At 41.7% G+C, this 14,292-nt stretch overlaps 1 protein-coding gene across 1 annotated transcript in view; it reads right to left on the minus strand.

The window, feature by feature from the left end:
• The window catches only part of EDIL3 (EGF like repeats and discoidin domains 3), a 1,025,075-nt gene that overhangs the window by 240,685 nt on the left and 770,098 nt on the right, over nucleotides 1–14,292 (minus strand). Inside the window, exon 7 of the mRNA XM_073624465.1 lies at nucleotides 3,729–3,884. Coding sequence (XP_073480566.1) covers nucleotides 3,729–3,884 — 156 coding nt within the window. The remainder of the gene's footprint in view (nucleotides 1–3,728; nucleotides 3,885–14,292) is intronic.

A 14,292-nucleotide genomic window follows, 5' to 3' on the forward strand; every position in this document is an offset into this window, starting at 1 on the left:
AATCGGCAATACCTCACATGTGGGATTTGAACACCGTTTACATATGCGGGCGCGACTTATGCATATGCGTTTTCTTTGCTGCTCGAGCTCGCGGTGACGGGGGCACTTTAACATTTTTTTTCTTGTTTATTTTAGTCATTTTAATATTAATAAATTGTTTAAAAAAAATAAAAAAGGTTGATCACTTTTATTGCTGTCGCAAGGAATGTAAACATCCCTTGTGACAGTAATAGGTGGTGACAGGTACTCTTTATGGAGGGATCGGGGGTCTTTAAAGCACTTCAAAGTATTCAGATCGCCATTTTCAGCAATTCTGAATACTGTATATTTTTTTAAAACCGGCGCCATTGGCAGCCGAGTAAACGGGAAGTGACGTCATGACGTTGATTCCGTGTTTACAATTAGGAGGCTGGAACGAAGCCACTTATGGCTTCGTTCCAGACTGTCACTAGCCACCGGAGGCGGTGGATTGTTGATTGGGCCTCCCGGTGGCCTGTTAAGAGCAGCGGGAGGCGGCGGGAGGGGGGTGTGTCCCCTCCCCCTTCTCCAGAAACACAGCCGAGCGGCTTTTAGCGGCATCGGTTGTTATCGCTGGAAAGCCAATAGCCGGCTCTAAAAAACAGTACCAGGATGATGCCTGCAGCTGCGGGCATCATCCCGGTATAAGCCCCGAAAGCCGAGTACGCACATCTGCATATGCTCGGCGGCAAGGGGTTAATGCTTGTGCTTAGTTTTGCATTAAAAGAGAAAGCCTCTGCACTGAGAACCGAGCAAACAAATACAGCAGATCACTCAGTTTTCAGAGCCCTGTGAGTGTAGAGCTGCAGATGGTCAGCCACAGCTCTCTGCTCTTTCCCCTCCTCGCTCATTGGAGCATTAGGCTGTGGAGGGAGCAGCCAGCTAAGGCTTTCAGCGGCTCACTGAGAGGCTGAGCCGGATGTCAGTCTAGGCACCTGGCAGATCCAGACATTGTTGCAATGACGCGCTACCTAGACTGACTTCTGTGACATCAGCAGAGTGGACTTCAGTCCGCTCTCTGCTGAACACGGGTCACAGGAGTGCAAAACAAACTGCACTACTGTGATTCATAGTAGAAATGCAGACAAATGAGCTTTGACTGGACTTCTCCTTTAACCACTTGCTACCCAGGCCAATTCTGACATTTCTCTCCTACATGTAAAAATAATATTTTTTTTGCTAGAAAATTACACAGAACCCAAAACATTACATATGTTTTTTTAGCAGACACCCTAGAGAATAAGATGGCGGTCATTGCAACTTTTTATCTCGCACAGTATTTGTGCAGCACTTTTTCAAATAAATTTTTGGGGGAAAAAAACAGCTTCATGCATTAAAAGAAACATAACAGTAAAGTTAGCCCAATTTATTTTGTATAATGTAAAAGATGATGTTATGCCGAGTAAATAGATACCTACCATGTCATGCTTCAAAATTGAACACGCTCGTGGAATGGCGCCAAACTTCGGTACTTAAAAATCCCCATAGGCAACGCTTTAACATTTTTTACAGGTTACATGTTTTGAGTTACAGAGGAGGTCTAGTGCTAGAATTATTGCTCCCTCTCTAACATTCGTAGCAATACCTCACATGTAAACATCCCTTGTAATAGGAATAGTGCTTGACAGGTCCTCTTTACAGTGAAATTTGGGGTCAATAAGTCTCCAGATCTCACCTCTAGGCTGGGAAGCCTGAAATAATAAAAAAAAAAATCTCAGCTTTCCATCGAAGGCGGCAGCATTTTTTCAAATGCAGAGGCCAGGTGTGACGTCATAACATCGCACCCGCCCTCTGAACACTCATAGAGACTCTGGGGACCATCTGGCCCACCGGAAATCTCTATGGTCAGCATCCGGTGCTGGTCGGTTCCTTCTCCAGTTCGCCGATACCAGGGCGTCCCCTCCGGCTGCCTGTAAGAACAATCAAGCCGCTATGATCATTCTTATGGTGAAATGGAATCGCTGTCCCCAAAAGATGATAACTGAATGATGCCTGTAGCTACAGGCATCATTCAGATATCACCGCTCAAAGTCCGCGACATCATATGATGTTACGCAGGTGGTAAACGGTTAGAGCTTGCTACCAAGGTTAAAGTGGTTCTAAAGTTAAAATGTGCTTTACCTTAACCACTTCAGCACTTGTTGCACTGTTGTTTACAAGTTAAAATCATTTTTTTTGCTAGAAAATTACTTAGAATCCCCAAACATTATATATTCTTTTTTTTAACAACCTAGAGAATAAAATGGCGGTTGTTGCAATAATTTCTGTCACACCGTATTTGAGCAGCTGTCTTACAAGCGCACCTATTTTGGAAAAAATACACTTTTTTAAATTAAAAAATAAGACAATGGTAAAGTTAGCCCAATTTTTTTTATATTGTGAAAGATACTGTAATGTTATGCCGAGTAAATTGATACCCAACATGTCACGCTTCAAAATTGCTCCTGCTTGTGGAATGGGGACAAGTTTTTTCCCTTAAAAATCTCCATAGGCGATGTTTAACATTTTTTACAGGTTACCAGTTTTGAGTTATAGAGGAGGTCTAGGGCTAGAATTATTGCTCTTGCTCTAATGATCGTGGCGAAACCTCACATGCGTGGTTTGAACACCGTTTTCATATGCGGGCGCTACTCACGTATGCGTTCGCTTCTGCGCGCAAGGGCACTTAAAAAAAAAAAAATTCTTATTTATTTTTTATTTTTTATTTTGACACTGTCTTTTTTTTTTTAAATTTGGGTCACTTTTATTCCTATTACAAGGGATGTAAACATCCCTTGTAATAGAAAAAAGCATGACAGGACCTCTTAAATATGAGATCTGGGTTTAAAAAAAATGTCACATGAAAAAAAAAAAATTCTCCTTTAAGAGCTATAGGCGGAAGTGACGTTTGACATCGCTTACACACTCCCATGCTATGGAGCCGAGCGGGGGGCTGTCTTCCCCTTCAGTCTGCAGCCAGGCATCCACGGGAGAGGATGCGATCGTCTCCGCCGCTAAGAGGTAAGCGGCAGAGAAGACCCAAGCATGGCCACCGATAAAAGTGATTGCGTGGCGAATCCGCCGAGGTGACCACTTTTATCCTAAAGAGAAACACACGGCGTTCCTGAAAATGACCGTGTTATGGCAGCTACCTGCTGCCATAACCCTGGCATTTAGCGTCAAAGTACTGACATACGGGTATGTTGTTTTGCTTGAAGTGGTTAATGCATTCCCTACGTTAAGGTACAAAACATTTAACACTTGTTCACCCCCCCTCCAAAACATTTACCTGAGTCCTCTCTCAATTCAGTATTGTGTCCATCTGTAGCTCTTCACTCCCCTCTTCCTAATCTCACAGAAGACTAAGGCAGCAGTGTGAGCCACTGGCTCCTGCTGTTGTCATTCAAATCCTGTGAGGAGAGAGCAGGGGTGCGGCTGAGCCAGTCTGTGTGCGTCTATGGACACACAGCCCAGCTCAGGAGTGCACCTGCATGTGTGCCCCTATAGCACATGACTTGCTATGGGGGCACACGCAGAAGAGGAGGAGCAGACAGCACTGGCAGGGGGCTCCAGAAGAGGAGGTAAGGTACAGCTCTACCATTGCAAAAAACAGGTAAGTATAAACCTCTTTTTTATTAAAAAAAAAAAAGGCTTAACAATCACTTTAAATTATACATATGAAACGTTTACATGGAAATGACTCTTAAGAAAAGTATAAGCAGATTTCTTACCATGTCGTCATTCATTTTTTTTACTTTGTATGTTGACCATGACTTTCCATCATCACTGTACGCAATCTTGTATGACTTGATATATTCTGGGCTGCCTATTCTTTTTGCTCCTTGTGTGATGACACCTGTGACTCTCATCTTCCTCTGTAAATTTATCTGTAAGTAGACAGAAAAATGTCAGTTATGCCCAGTATTTGTATCCAATGGAGTACATTTACCAATTTCATACAGGTCCAAATTAATTTGGATATTCAACAAATGGCTGCTGAGAAATTTTTGGCAGGTCATCACTGGACCCCAGTGCAAATAGACACAGTACTGTATGTAAAATCTATTTCTTTAGATATGCCAAGGATTCTATGTGGAATAAAATATTTTTTTGCTTTTTTGCAGCAACCTTGTAAGTGTACAAACTCCGTTTGAAAAAAAACATGACAATGGATCCAGTGAGAATTGTGTTTCTTATAACAAGAAAAACTTGAACATTTCCCAGAGTGTTTATGACACTTTGCAGACATAGGGTAAAAATGTTGATAAAAAAAGACCATTTCAAAAGTTCAGAATATTGCTGCATCTGTTTTATAATATCAGGTTAGTAAGTCAATAAGAGTTGGGCTTTAACCACTTAAGGACCGGAAGGATTTGCCCCCTTAGGGACCAGGCCATTTTTTGTGATACGGTACTGCTTCCCTTTAACTGACAATTGTGCGGTCGTGCGACGTTGTACCCGAACAAAATGTATGTTCTTTTTTTCCCACAAATAGAGCATTCTTTTGGTGGTATTTGATCACCTCTACGGTTTTTATTTTTTGCGCTATAAACAAAAAAAGAGTGACAATTTTGAAAAAAAAACAATATATTTTACTTTTTACTATAATAAATATCCCAATTAAAAAAACAAAAACAAATTTCTTCATCAGTTTAGGCCAATACTGTATGTATTCTTCTACATATTCTTGGTAAAAACCCCACAATAAGCGTATATTGATTGGTTTGTGCAAAAGTTATAGGGTCTACAAAATAGGGGATATTTTTATGACATTTTTATTATTATTTTTTTTTTACTATTAATGGCGGCAATCTGTGATTTTTAGCAGGATTGCGGCATTGCGGCAGACAGATCGGATCACTTTTGTCACATTTTTGGGATCACTGACATTTATACAGCAATCAGTGCTATAAAAATGCACTGATTACTGTGTAAATGTCACTGGCAGGGAAGGGGCTAACAATAGGGGGCGATCAAGGGGTTAAATGCGTTACCTAGGAGGTCTTTCTAACTGTGGGGGGAGGGGACTCACTTAAGGAGGAGAGAGATCGTTGTTCTTAATCACTAGGAACAGCAGATCTGTCTCTCCTCCCCTGTCAGAACGGGGATCTGTCTGTTCACATTGACAGATCCCCGTTCTGGCTCTCTGTGGAGCAATCGCGGTGGCCGGCAGATGATGCCACGTGCATCGGCTCCAGCGTCGCGCCGCAGGCGCGCGCCCCCTATCACTATTAAAATGGCCGACGTACACCTATGGCGATTCAACCAGGAGAGCCAACTTGCCGCAGTATAATGACGACGGCTGGTCTTAAAGCGGTTAAAGGCCAACTCCAGATAACTTTTGTAAATAGTTGTAGGAAAGTAGGGAAGAGTTATAATTCCTTTCAGATGTTTATTTCTGATTGTGACACCATTGCCAAATTGCTTAAAAAATATTAACAGAAGTTTAAACCCTTCCCCGCTTCACTAAAAATGTGTTTTTTGTCTATGTTACCATTGCAGAAATGTCACATCACATCATCTTGTCCTGACAGGAAGTGAGATTAAATCTCTCCAGTGGGGATATATACAGCTGATCTGTACTGTATGTACTTACATCATTACACAACTGAGTCAATGGATAAGTTGTAAAAAAAAAAAAGAAAATGATAAGGGTATAGATACCTTAACCCTGTAGAAGAATTTTTTCAAACACGTTGGATCTGCCTTGGGATATTTACAGAAACATCAACCATTAAGCAGTGTTTGCATGATCCCTTTCTAGGTCAAATTTGGGTATATTTCAGACTGTAACATGTATGAAGTGTTGTGTACAAAATGTCAGCCGCTATCGGATTTTTAATTGTGCTCATTCTTTTTATGATGTAAACTAAAAAATATACACACAATGTGAATGGTATTGTCTAAAAAGTCCCAAAGGAGATGGTCTTGTTTTTTCAATAAGAATATAGCAGATGGCAATACAAAATCTCACAGAAGCTACAGCTTCTCTCTTCGATCATAATAAAAACTGAACTTCAGCCTTAGGCTCGGTTCACACATGGGCGGCACGACTTGCAGGTCGCCTCAGCGAGGCGACCTGCAAACGACTGCGGGGCGACTTGCGAGACGACTTCTGCATAGAAGTCTATGCAAGTCGCCCCAAGTCGCCCCCAAAGTAATACAGGAACCTTTTTCTAAGTCGGAGCGACTTGCGTCGCTCCAATTAGAACGGTTCCATAGCACAGAACGGGAGGCGACTTGTCAGGCGACTAGGTCGCCTGACAAGTCGCCCCAGTGTGAACCGAGCCTTACTTTCAGTTTTACACAGTTGTGCAGGCTTATCTGTAGCAAAATTGTTGACTCAGATTTCACTGCACATTGTAAGCTTCTCTCAGTGTCCAGTAGAAGCTGCAGCAAGTCAGATATTTCCTGGTTGGAGGATCACCAGCATTCTCTAGTCCTTTTTTCCCAATTCTTCCTGTCCCTAGCCTGCTGCTTTCATTCCTTAAAATTTCAGTTCTTTCAATTATGGAGGCTCAGCATCACATGTCGCCATTACTTAGGAGAGACTGTTTCTTTATATTTGTTTCTTTATGTGATATCTTTATATTTTGTTTCACTCCTAGGAGCTTTATATTTGTTTCTTTATGTGATATCTTTATATTTGTTTCACTCCTAGAAGCCAACCCTCTGCTTGCATCAGGGCTAATGGTTTTTGAGAGGAGTACTGAGACAGAGAGCTGACATGATTGCTTGCTTGGACATGTTTTGCTTGCATTGCATAGAAAAGCACAGCAACCAAGTGAAAACTTCACGGGTAAGGTATGTACTAAAAATGAAAAGGTTGTATTTAAAAATAACAGTGCACTAATTCAACTTGTGCATAAATCCAAGGATAAATTGATAAATAAACCTGCCACTGCCGATAGCATATACAATAAAATGTAATTATTAAAGTGGAGTTCCACCCACTTTTACAACTCTTCAGCATCCCTCACTAAACTGTGCACTGTAAACAAATTGGATATTTAAAAAAAAATTTTCTCAGCACCTACTGTATATCTGCTGTATTTATTTTTCACTTCCTCCTCCCTGGCCGTGGCCCATCGCATCATTTCCTGTTTGCAATGCCTTCTGGGAAGGGGCGGCAACTTCCTCTGACACTGTTGTTGCTATGGAAACCTGACCTGAATCCTATTACACTGCTTGTGCTGCACTGAGCATGTGCAAGATCTGCAAGGATGAGATCCAGGAAGAAATACAGTCTGGCTTCAGATGCCCACACTTAAGATGGCCACGGCCTGCTGTAAGTTTATGAAATAACAAACTACTGCTATAAACTAACAAAACAGACCTTAGTTTACAGACTAACTTTACTAGAATACATTATGCTTGTGTATTATAGGGGTATTTTTATTTAAAAATTATCATTTCGACCAGAACACCACTTTAAATGACACTCAATAGTGAATATGTGGTAAATAGTTCAAGTGAAAACATCCCACACAATGATACTGAGTCTAGGATCCTTCCTTAGACACTGTGCTTCAATATGTGCCACCACATAGTAATACAATTCAATGATTATTATTGACGATTGTTAATAATAATTAGGGATGGGCTTTATGTTCGGGTCGAACATGAGTTCAACTCGAACATTGGCTGTTTGCCCGTTCACCAAATAGCGAACAATTTGGGGTGTTCACGGCAAATTCGAAAGCCACGCAACACCCTTTAAAGTCTATGGGAGAAATCAAAAGTGCTAATTTTAAAGGTTAATATGCAAGTTATTGTCATAAAAAGTATTTGGGGACCTGGGTCCTGCCCCAGGGGACATGTATCAATGCAAAAAAAAGTTTTAAAAATGGCCGTTTTTTCGGGAGCAGTGATTTTAATAATGCTTAAAGTGAAACAATAAAAGTGAAATATTCCTTTAAATTTCGTACCTGCGGGGTGTCTATAGTATGCCTGTAAAGTGGCGCATGTTTCCTGTGTTTACAACAGTCCGAGAGCAAAATGACGTTTCTAAAGGTAAAAAAGTCATTTAAAAGTACTCGTGGCTATTAATGAATTGTCGGGTCTCTGCAATACACATAAAAGTCATTGAAAAAAACAGCATGGGATTCTCCCACAGTCCATTACCAGGCCCTTTGGGTCTGGTATGAATATATAATATATATATATAAATATAAGTACATAGAAAACCCCTTCAGAACCTCAATTAGAAGTTCTGTGCCCTATCTGACATGTATAACAGTGACCTCTAGTGAACTCTAGTGGCCATAAGATAAATCTCAACTCAAAAGAAAGGTTTATGAGCAATATAAATTGGCGCCATCTAGTGGACATAAAAATCTATAAAAATGTTTAAAAAATGTGTAAAAATTATGTAATAATAAAAAAAATGTATAAAAATACAGCACATAAGTATATTTTGTATACATTTTTATACATTTTTTATACATTTTTATACATTTTTTAGACTCATTGCGTGGGACATTTTCACATTAAATATTTACCACATATTCACTATTGAATGTCATTTAATAATCAAGTTTTATTTTATATGCTATCAGCAGTGGCAGGTTTATTTATCAATTTAACCTTGGATTTATGCACAAGGTGAATTAGCGCACTATTCCTTTAACTTTTATACATACTGTATCACACAAAAGTGAGTACACCCCTCACATTTTTGTGTTATATTATATCGTTCCATGTGACAACACTGAAGAGATGACACTTTGCTACAATGTAAAGTGAGTGTTCAGCTTGTATAACAGCGTAAATTCACTATCCCCTTAAAATAACTCAACACACAGCCATTAATGTCTAAACCGCTAGCAACAAAAGTGAGTACACCCCTAAGTGAAAATGTCCAAATTGGGCCCAAAGTGGCAATATTTTGTGCGGCCACCATTGTTTTCCAGCACTGTCTTAACCCTCTTTGGCACGGAGTTCACCAGAGATTCACAGGTTGCTACTGGAGTCCTCTTCCACTCCTCCATGATAACATCACGGAGCTGGTGGATGTTAGAGACCTTGCACTCCTCCACCTTCCATTTGAGGATGCCCCACAGATGCTCAATAGGGTTTAGGTCTGGAAAAAAGAAAAGCCGCCGCTCCAGGTGAGACCAGGAAGCCTAATGATCCAGTAGGTGTTCGCCTCGGCTCGCTTCCGCACACAATGAAATTAGAAGAAATGCGCAATAGGGTTTAGGTCTGGAGACATGCTTGGCCAGTCCATTACCTTTACCCTCAGCTTCTTTAGCAAGGCAGTGGTCATCTTAGAGGTGTGTTTGGGGTCGCTATCATGTTGGAATACTGCCCCGCAGCCCAGTCTCTGAAGGGAGGGGATCATGCTCTGCTTCAGTATGTCACAGTTCATGTTGGCATTCATGGTTCCCTCAATGAACTGTAGCTCCCCAGCGCTGCCAGCACTCATGCAGCCCCAGACCCTGACACTCCTACCACCATGCTTGACTGTAGGCAAGACACACTTGTCTTTGTACTCCTCATCTGGTTGCCACCACACACGCTTGTCACCATCTGAACCAAATAAGTTTATCTTGGTCTCATCAGACCACAGGACATGGTTCCAGCAATCCAAGTCCTTAGTCTGCTTGTCTTCAGCAAACCATTTGCGGGCTTTCTTGTGCATAATCTTTAGAAGAGGATTCCTTCTGGGATGACAGCCATGCAGACCAATTTGATGTAGTGTGCGGCGTATGGTCTGAGCACTGACAGGCTGACCCCCCACCTCTGCAGCAATGCTGACAGCACTCATACGTCTATTTCCGAAAGACAACCTCTGGATATGATGCTGAGCACGTGCACTCAACTTCTTTGGTTGACCATGGTGAGTCCTGTTCTGAGTGGAACCTGTCCTGTTAAACCGATGCATGGTCTTGGCCACTGTGCTGCAGCTCAATTTCAGGATCTTGGCAATCTTCTTATAGACTAGGCCATCTTTATGTAGAGCAACAATTCTTTTTTTCAGATCCTCAGAGATTTCTTTGCCATGAGGTGCCATTTTGAACGTCCAGTGACCAGTATGAGAGAGTGATAACACTAAATTTAATACACCTGCTCCCCATTCACACCTGAGACCTTGTAACACTAACGAGTCACATGACACTGGGGAGGGAAAATGGCTAATTGGGCCCAATTTGGACATTTTCACTTAGAGATGTACTCACTTTGCTGCCACCGGTTTAGACATTAATGGGTGTGTGATGAGTTATTTTAAGGGGACAGCAAATTTACACTGTTATACAAGCTGTACACTCACTACTTTTCATTTTCGCAAACTGTCATTTCTTCAGTGTCATCACATGAAAAAATGTGAGAGGTGTACTCACTTTTGTGAGATACAGTATATGCTAGGGTAGGATCACTATTTAATGGTGCAGCTGTTCTAGTTTCACATTGTTAGTATTTTTGCATAGCAGCACTTTACTATTCTTTACACAGTTGTATTTAAAAATATCTTCAGCAAGCTGATGATGGGGAAAAGAAGGAACCAGAAGAAGCTTTAAAGGATGACATCTCCTCTCACTCAAACAAGTGGTGCCTAAAAAGGGGGATGGTTAGTTGTGCACACAGGCATGCGTATCAGATGGCAGTGCCCTAGACAAGAATGCTGAGTTCCAACAAACATGCACCATTTAACTGTATAGAGAAAAAGGTAAGAAGAGCAGGCATACAGCCTTAGACATCACTTACTTTGTAGGAAACAGCAAAGATCAGAAAGTATTTTTTAATATACACTGAATTTTTTAGTGAAACACATATGACAACTTGACGTGTGTTTTAATGGGTTTTGATTGATTTCAATCAATAATGCACCAGGCCTTACCTGGTGTGTTGGTTTTGTGAAAAAAGCCTAATGCAGTTCCTGGACAATGGCTGCATCTGACTGCCTAAGTGCAATTGTGAATTATAGCTATACAAACACAGTTATGGATGCTACCTGTACAAAGATTTCTTTGCAGAATTATTGGGGTAATGCATTAATATATAGTAAGAACTGTGGCAGTACAGCAAAACCTCACAGAAACCCCACTGCTCATTTATACTGAAAAGTAAAAATGGAATACTATTCAGATATCTACATAATGGGGTTATTCAAAGTGGCCTGGAAACATCCTGAAAACCCCAATCTGGGGCCTGTTGCAAGGCAAAGGTCCGCATCAACCAGCAGCTGTTACACAGTTTAAAGTATATCTAAGGCTCTGTTTCCACTAGTGCGACTTTTCATGCGACTTGGGACTGAAAAGTCGCATGACAAATTGTTTCCCATGATTTCCAATGAGTACCGTTCATATCTGTGCGACTTCAAGTCGCAGCGACTTCAAAGTAGTCCCTGCACTACTTTGGTCCCACTTTGATGCGACTTGAGGTCTATAGATACAGGCATTGCTTCAAATCGCGGTAAAAAGTCGCGGTAAAATCGCGGTAAAAATCGCGGCAAAATCGCGCGACTTTGGGGACGCACTAGTGGAAACCTAGCCTAAGGGTAACTTTTTTGTTTTGTTTTAGATGGAGTGGAGAGGGATTAGAACACTTGTCAGTTTTTTTTTTTTTTTTGTTGTCTGTGCTCCTGTTAAAAAGATTCACCCTCTCTATGTGTCCTGTTTACCATTATGATCGAAAGTGAAAGTAAAGAAAATCTCAGAATTTGGGTTGTCCCCAGAAAAGTATTAGAGGGGAAATCTTCCAATGGAGACACTAGTTCTGGTGACCTGGGGGTCCCTAAGTAATACCTTTAACCGCTTGCTGACCGGGCGAAAGCCGAATGATGGCTACAGCTCGGTCGGCTTATTCTGGGAGGGCATACAAGGATGTCCTCCCAGAATCAGGCTTCCAGCTCGCACCCGGGAATATCCGTGACTGTCGGGTCCTCCGGACTCTGCACATCACGGATCAGGGTACAGGGCCAATGACAGCGGCCCTTTACCATGTGAACGCTCCATCCAATGACGAAGCGATCACTTGTCAATAAACTGGTGCATGTCCAGTTCAGCTCTCTCCTCGCACACTGTGCACACTGATCGGTACAGCGTGCAAGGAGAGGAGGAAGACTGTAGCAGTACTCACCCATACCTCACCCATACCTTAACTGTGGCTCATCTGTGCCTTATTAATGTCCATCTGTGCCTCATTCATGCCCACCTGTGCCTTATTCATACCCATATGTGCCTCAATTATGCCCATCTGTGCCTCATCCATGCCTCATCTGTGCCCCAATTATGCCTATTTGTGCATCATCCATGCCTCATCCCTGCCTCATTCATACCCATCTGTGCCTCACCCATGCCCATCTGTGCTTCATCCATGCCCATCTGGGTCTCAGTCATGCCTCATCTGTGCCTCATTCATGCCTGTCCGTGCCTCATCCATGCCCCATCCGTGCCTCATTTATGCCTATCTGTGCCTCACCTGTGCCTCATTCATGCCCATATGTGCCTCATCCATGCCCACCTGTGCCTCATCCATGCCCATCTGTGCCTCATCCATGCCCATCTGTGCCTCATCCATGCCTCATCTGTGCCTCATCCATGCCTCATCTGTGCCTCATCCATGCCCATCTGTGCCTCATTCATGCCCATCTGTGCCTCATCCGGGCCTCATCCATGATCATTCATGCCTCATCTGTGCTCATCCATGCCATATCAGTGCTCATCTGTGCCACATCAGTGCTCATCAATGCCACATCAGTGCCACTACAGTGCTCATCAGTGCCCTATAGTACCTCACAAAAGTGTAATAGGTAGTCAGGAAATTTGATTTGAATTTTATGTGTCTAGAACACCTGACGGTGCCCCCCTGTATGTAGCCATCCTGTGTAAAAGTCTGACACGTGTGGTATCGCCATACTTAGGAGGAGTAGCAGAATGTATTTTGGGGTGTAATTTGTGGTATGCACATGCTGTGAGTTAGAAATATCTTATAAATAGACAACTTTGTGTAAAAAAAATGCGTTTTCATTTTCTTTCCACATTTTGCAAAAACTAGACTCATAATGCCTCAAAGAATATACGTTGGGGTATTTTCTTTCAAAATAGGATACTTTTGTGGGCATTTTCATTGTCCTGTTGCTCCAGGGCCTTCAAAACTGTGATAGGTTGTGTGGAAATTTTATGTGTAATTTATGCTTCTAGAAAGCCTGGAGGTGCTACTTGGATGTTGGGCCTCTGTATGTGGCCAGGCTGTGTAAAAGTCTCACACATGTGGTATTGCCATACTCAGGAGGAGTAGCAGAATGTGTTTTGAGGTGTAGTTGCAAGTACTTGGACAATTTTGTGAAAAAAAAATTAAAATTTTGCAAAGAATTGTGGGAAAAAGTTACAACTTCAAAAAACTCACCATGCCTCCTTCTAAATACCTTGGAATATCTACTTTCCAAAAAGGGGTAATTTGGGGGGTATTTGTACTTTCCTGGCTTGTTAGTGTATCAAGAAATTAGATAGGCCATCAGTACATCAGGTGTGATCAATTTTCAATGATTGCCACCATAGCTTGTAGACTCTGTAACTTTCACAATGACCAAATATTATATACATATTTGGGTTATTTTTACCAAAGATACATAGCAGTATAACTTTTGACCAAAATTTATAAAGAAAGATTACTAATTTACAACATTTTCAGCCTTTTTTCATGTATAGCGCAAAAATCAAAATAAAAAAACCCAGTGGTGATTAAAGAGGAAGTAAACTCAGAAGAAATATTCCCAGTAATCATATGGCCACTAAGTATAGCATTTATAAACTCTCCAGGACAAGAATTAGCATTCTAGGCTCTTTCTTACTGTTTCTGCAGCTTGGTTTCTTTTTTATCTGTTCCTGCTAAGCCAGGGCCATGTTTGCGGTTCCGATTCCAGCCTCATCTGTACTTCCGCCCTTTCCTCTCTGTCAAAGCCAGAATCTCGTGCATGCTCAGTAAAGATTAAACTAATAAGAGCACACATGCAAATATACTCCCTATGTTAACCATGAATGGCCTTGTTCACACCCTCTGTGACATAGCTGATCACATGGGGTGTTTCAAGAACACTGGGATCTAGTGGGATTGTGATGTCGTGGAGCTCTGCTATCAGAGGCACGGCACAGAGATTTATAGACTGACATCATGCTGAGTGCGCCGTAAGTGTGGGGAAAAACGAGCGTGTGCGAGTGACGTCACTGACACAGATATCAATGATATCTCCTAAACAGCACAGTTTGTAAGACTTTTAAAGTCACCTACATGTAAGTGATTGTAATACTTGCATTCAAAATATGAGAGTGATGAACGCTGAAAATTTGCCTG

Source organism: Aquarana catesbeiana, linkage group LG01 (genome assembly GCF_042186555.1).
Source record: "Aquarana catesbeiana isolate 2022-GZ linkage group LG01, ASM4218655v1, whole genome shotgun sequence".
NCBI classification, from domain to species: Eukaryota; Metazoa; Chordata; class Amphibia; order Anura; family Ranidae; genus Aquarana; species Aquarana catesbeiana.